The sequence below is a fragment of the Rhipicephalus sanguineus genome, chromosome 7 (assembly GCF_013339695.2).
Source record: "Rhipicephalus sanguineus isolate Rsan-2018 chromosome 7, BIME_Rsan_1.4, whole genome shotgun sequence".
NCBI classification, from domain to species: Eukaryota; Metazoa; Arthropoda; class Arachnida; order Ixodida; family Ixodidae; genus Rhipicephalus; species Rhipicephalus sanguineus.
This window is the reverse complement of record NC_051182.1, coordinates 142951801-142958028: the sequence shown is the minus strand read 5'-3', so window position 1 is coordinate 142958028 and position 6228 is coordinate 142951801. Positions and strand designations below refer to the sequence as shown.

At 47.0% G+C, this 6228-nt stretch overlaps 1 protein-coding gene across 1 annotated transcript in view; it reads left to right on the top strand.

Annotated features, from left to right (window-relative positions):
- Positions 1 to 4339: 4339 nt before the first annotated feature.
- LOC119400112 (ribonuclease Z, mitochondrial) overlaps positions 4340 to 6228 on the top strand; it is a gene marked incomplete at its 3' end in the record, with an annotated part of 36212 nt that continues 34323 nt past the window's right edge. The window contains 4 exon segments of the mRNA XM_037667057.2: positions 4340 to 4707; positions 5125 to 5175; positions 5258 to 5328; positions 5475 to 5539. Of these exon segments, the coding sequence (XP_037522985.1) occupies positions 4418 to 4707; positions 5125 to 5175; positions 5258 to 5328; positions 5475 to 5539 (477 nt within the window).

Here is a 6228-nt window from a genome sequence, read left to right as displayed (position 1 = left end):
TGAGTACCGAATCAAACAGAACGCTATTAAATTCATTATTTGCACAGCGCTAACAGGCAGCCTTGAATTTAGATTTCCGGGCTGTCATAAAACGTGTTAACAACATATACTGTGCAGTGCAACTGAATACAATCTCAAATTGCTGGGAAGCTCTATGTTTTTCTCAGACCTAGTGGTCTCTTAACTTTTGAGGCCGACTGCGCACATAAGCAGACTCTTATTAGATTCCCTTAAAATTCTGAATATCAGCATTGCCCTAACTTTACTCTCTGGAGTCCCAGCTTTTAAATGCTGCATATAGAAGCCATTTGCAAATGCTTCTATATTCTTGTCACACTCGTGGCTTTCATATCCACAGGCACACAAATGCTGCTTATAGTCCGAAAACAATAAACCGCACTTGATGACATTCTGCTACAGGTGCACGTGGATGACAACTGAGCATGGAGGCTACCCACAAGGTAGGTGTAGCTGTCGTCTTTCCATATTATTCCTCTAATAACCTGCGCTGCTAGGCAAAGAAGAGAAAGCGCAGAATTACACCTCGATCGGGTAATTTCCGCGACATCTTGATTTTAGTGCTAAAAAAGATTAATGCGAGAGGCGACAGGACAAGCGCACTCATGTGTTTGCCTTCTTTAGCGCTAAGGTCAAATGTCAAGTATTCACCATCTCGCCCAGCGACAAGTTATTCTGATCACTGGCATAGCCAGGGGGGGGGGGGGGCGGGGTTGGGGGGAAACACCCTCCCCCTTCTGTTCTCAAAGTTTTTCAACTTGCATGTGTACGCGCCCAGATACAAGCACATGCACAAACACGCATACAAAATGGTTGAATCCCCCTCCTCGAAAAAAAGTTCTGGCTACGCACCTGCTTCTAATCAGTGCTTAGAAGTGACGCGTCTGGGCACTTCACGGTCAGCACACTGTTGTGCTGCTAATCATTGACATGATGGTCCTGCGAGGTTGAGTAATCTGCCTATAAATTATTAACCAACCACGAACGTGCCCTCGCCCACCTCCTCGCTGTGAAGGTGACCGATCACTGCTATCAAAGATTGACATTAATGATAGAGAAAAGCGTACGCTTAATGTAGCTATTTCGTTTGCCTGAAATAATTTGAGTTGCCCGCACTGGATCTGAACGCAATCGATGCACAGTCCACGCAGGTCTGGCCAGAATGGCCAAGTGTAGAAACTGCTTTGGTAACGCGTAACTTCTAGAACACTGTAGACGCTGTTAACCGGGAGGAAATGCAGATTTACTGAGCTACGGTTCCCTGAGGTATAGTGCGTCTTGTGAAAAACTCTGTGCCCCAAAACGAGCAAGAGTAGCTTTAGACATATCATAGTGCCGCGACCACCGCGACAAGAACAGAAAATGGAGCCTATGCGCATCTAGTTCAACAATTAGACCAACAGTGGAAGCACGCCATCGAAAGTGCCAGCGCAGCAATCTTGTGTGACTGCGGGCACATTCGATTGCGATCTATTATCTTGAATACGATTGGCTCCTTGGCGCTAGGCTGGGGAAGAGAACCAATCGCGATTGAGGGATTCGATCAAGATTAGGCTTGATTGCGATCCAAAGTGTGACTAGGGAGTGGGCCAGAAAACTGGATCGCAGTACGATGCGTGAGGTGTTCAAATGTCAAAATTACGTAGGCGCGCTCTATCTACCCGTTGAGTTTAGATCCACATTTACTCAGACATGCTATAGGCATGCTCTCAAGGGTGCTCAACAAGGTACTGCATCATCTGCATCAAGCGTGCATTTTTATGCACGCTTCATTTTGAAGCTGCAGTGGCTGCAGCGCTGTAGTGCCATGCTCTTGGGGGTTGGGTATTCGATCAATCAAGGCGGTTTTTGTATGGTGGCTTGAGCGTACTACGGTTTTCGTGCCAAAAGAGGGTGCGACTGTTTTCACAACAAATCCGTGCAGGGCGGGGCCTCGCCTCTATGACGTAGGCACCATTTTCTTTTCTTTTTTTTCTCCGTTTGGCGGCGCCGGCGTCGCGGTGGTCACAATTTTTTTTTCTCCGTCTCTCGGTTCAGCGCCCTCCTCGGTTTGTGGCGCTAGCGGGTACGCGGCGTGTATGCGGCGTGTTTTGTCGTGTTTCGCTTGTGGCCGGAGGCGCGGAAGCAACGATACACGATCCTTCTGACCGACGGAATGTGATCGAAAAATACCTCCAAGGGTACATCATCATGAGACGGCTACTCCCACGGCTACGTGAAGTCAGACGTGAGCTTAAGCTTTTGGAGAGGTCCTTGGCTGCCGTCAACGAGAGTTATGTACTTAGCACTGAAAAACGCAGTGATAACCCGGCAGAACGACTTGTTTTCAGTGAGGTTAGGGCAACACTACACGAACGTTTCGCGGTTTTGAAGATCGGGTTATCATTTTCTGGTTACCAGTTCAGAGATTTCTGGCAACCGATTTATTTCGGTTTGAGACTTTGAGTGGAGTTTTGTTCGGTTACGCGAACATGACCCGAGCTTTGAAATTTAGATAAACGTATTGGAACTTAGCTGTTATTTTTCCGGTTGCAGTCATGATATAACCTCGCATGCAAGCAAAATCGCGACTTAAAAAGAATTAAGTCGCCCCTGTGCTCTCACATAAGTGCTTTGAATTCTAGGCAGAGCTGCGCTGGGCGTTTGTTCTGTATGCATCTGTGCATTTTTTTTTAACATTGAAAAAGCAATCGTGCGCAATACGAGACACTATTTGCAGTGTGACAGTACTCCATGTCGGCACACGGCCGTGGCGCAATCCGTGGTCCTGCTAGAAGTGTGAATTAGACGTCTAGAGCAAGGCGCCGAGCTTTTTGTCGTATTATATTAAAGTGCCAAGCCCAACCAAACGGTAGCTTGTTGGTGCTCCTTTCAAATTGTTACTTCTTAAAACCTCACAAAAAGTCTGGGTGATTTACAATTCACCTTTGCTTGCATGCGCGGTTATAATCATGACTGCAACCGGAAAAATAACAGCTAGTTTCCAATTACGTTATCTAAATTTCTGAAGCTCGGGTTGTTCCGGTAACCAGAACAACACTCCACTCAAAGTCTCAAACCGAAATAAATCGGTGCCAGGAAACTCTAAACTGGTAACCAAAAAATGATAACCCGATCTTCAAAACCGCAAATCGTTCGTGTAGTGTTGCACTGACCCTCACTGAAAACAAGTCGTTCTGCCGGGTTACTACTGCGTTTTTCAATGCTAAGTCAACGCGCATAGCGACACATTAAGAAGCAATCGATACATCCTTACATTTAGACGACTTGTTCAGGTCTCGTTGATGCCGTACAGCATACCTCTCGTTGACGACAGCCAAGGACCTTTCAAAAAGCTTAAGCTCATCGTCTGACTTCAGGTAGCCGTGGGAGTAGCCGTCTTCATGATGATGTAACCCTTGGAGGTATTTTCGATCACATTCTGACGGTCAGAAGACTCATGCATCGTTGCATTCCGCGCCTTCGGCCACAAGCGAAACAAGACAAAACACGCCGCATACACCCGGGGAGGGGGTTGATTCTTAAAGAAGGAAATGGAAATGAAAATTGGGTATGGAGTGTATACACTCACGGGGGATTAGGGAATGAAGGGACAGTGAGAGTGAAAAGAGTATGGCAAAGCAAGAAAAAAAAAGGTATGAGAGAGAAAAAAGAAAATGAGGGGGGGGGGGGGGGGGGAGAGAATGGCGTCCGAGTCCAGCATCCTCGAGAAAAGCGAAGGAAAGGAGATGATTTTTCTAAGGGCTCGTTTATCTTTGCGGTACGCCGCAAGGCGTACAGCACTCGCGCCACAAACCGAGAGAGAGAGAGACGGAGGAAAAAAAAAAGAAAAACAAAAATTGTGATGATGATGATGATGATGATGATGATTTGTGGCTTTGCCCTTTGTAGCGGGTGGACACATATGGTGTGTTCTAGCCTGGGTATGAAGAAAAAAAAGGAAAGAAAAAGAACGACAAAAAGAAAGAAAAAAGAACGAAAGCACGAAAGAGTTCACTTCTGGCACCACTTCCACCACTGTTGGAGCCTTGTCTTTGTGGTGGCAACGGCTTTTGCATTCCTGTCCGTCAGGGCCAGTGCCTGAGGGAGAGTAGTGGCCTCCGGCGGGCGGGGTGAGAGTTTTTTGGCATTGCAGTACGACGCCGGCGCCGCCAAACGGAGAGAAAGAAAGAAATGGTGCCTACGTCATAGAGGCGAGGCCCCGCCCTGCACGGATTTGTTGAAAACAGTCGCACCCGCCAAAGAGACTCTTCGAAAGCGAAATGGCGGCATCCGCGGCATCTATTTCCATTTTTTTGCGAGAGGGCGCTACGGGCAATCCAACATGGCCGCGCTCATGTAGCGCATTGCAGCATATGCAGCGCCGTCCGATGTATGGCACCAAGTCGCGAAATCTCCAATGACAGCCTCGCTCCCCTTCGTGCAAAGACTTCTTCTTTGTCCCCAAGCAGCATTTCGTCGCGCTTACAGTAAGTCAAACGCGGATGCCACCGAGCGACTGCTCAAGATCATAGAAAGCATGCCGAAAGTGCCGACCGCTGCCATACAACTGAGAGCACAGCGCATCAATGCCAAGGCCAAGAACGCCAATAAACCAAAGCCTCGACCGTCCGAAATATCCCTGTGGGTCCTCGGAAATGGGGGACCGGCAAACCCCCAGTCTCTCTACGTCAGCACCGATCAAGGGAGGTAAGCTACGAACGTTGTTCCTCAAATCTCGGTTGCTGTGTTATTCCAACTTCTCAACATTCTTCATCGCCTATTCCGTTACAAGAAAAAAGACTGCTTCATTCAGCTTTGCGCTTGATGTGTGCTCAACCAGTGGCTCAACCGACACTGAAAACCGACGATAACACCGAGCGCTTTTGATGTTGAATGAAATGCCAACGAGCCGGACGCTTGCATTCAGCTTTTCGTAATGACTACAGTCAATCAGTTGTCAATAATTATACACTGTGCCGTCCGTATATGGTAGCCGAGGGATCCCGCCCCCCACCTTTCGCAGCTTGTGATGGTTACAGTCCGCAGTAACGCGACCCGATCACGAATTGTAGATGTATACGTCAAAGTGCTGAATGCGAAACTGACGCACGTTTATCGTTGCAGATACCTTTTCAACTGCGGAGAGGGTACGCAGAGGCTGGCGACCGAGCACAAGTAAGTACAGCACCGATACCAACTCTTGCGTGGGCTGTCGTGGGCGTTTTTCCACAACAACAACACGTTGACATTCACGCAGGATGAAGCTGTCCAAGTTGGAGCACCTCTTCTTTACCCACAATAAATGGAAGAACATTGGCGGGCTCCCTGGTAAGCTATTTTTTTTTTGTTAAGCTGCCCTTCCTAAAGGTTATAAGCACAAAGAAAGAAGAATAATATAGTATGCAGGTTTGTTAGGTTATGTGGAACCATTTGCAGCACGTTGTGACATCAAGTTTGTACGTTTGTCACTGCAGGGCTGGCTTTGACGGTGCAAGACATCGGAGTACCGGAATTCTTTGTCCACGGCCCAGCGAACATGGTAACAGTTAATGCACGTCACCGTTTGTGTGCTGAAGAGTACCAAGTGGCTTAAAGATGGCCTTCGTTAAATCGGCTTGTTCTGAGGTAGAAATTTCAATGCACATTATGGGATGTTGCGGCAAACATTTTAGATGGATGTAGCATACACTCCGGTTTAATATCACCCAATCACTCAGTGCATTCCCAGTTATATTAGCATCATTCGCTGGCAAAAAGCTTTTTTTTCTTTTTGCTTTTTATATGAGTCAGGCATTAAGGAGCCAGTCTAGATGACATGCAAATTATAGTATTCATTCTTACCTCGCCAATTCTTCACGGTTGTAGGCAGTCGGCAAAGTGAGTAACCTATTACCTTTGATGTGCCACTGCACAGCATGAATTGATTGTTATAAAACAAGCCTAAGAGAGAACACATAAAAAAGATGAAAGTGTGACAACGCTTATCAGCCCAGGACAATGCGATTTCTTAGTACCACTCATCATGCAGGCTTTGTACCTCCACTTACACCATTTCCAGGTGCCAGTTCATTCTCCTAATTGGAAGTTTGCCTTTACCGCATTTCTTGAATCTTCAGAATTACGAAAGACACGCACACACTACGGAATTAATCGCAAATTTCACGAAGTTTACAGAATGCGGACTTATTCATGTTTCCTTGACACGAACGCCAAACGAGAAAACCTCAG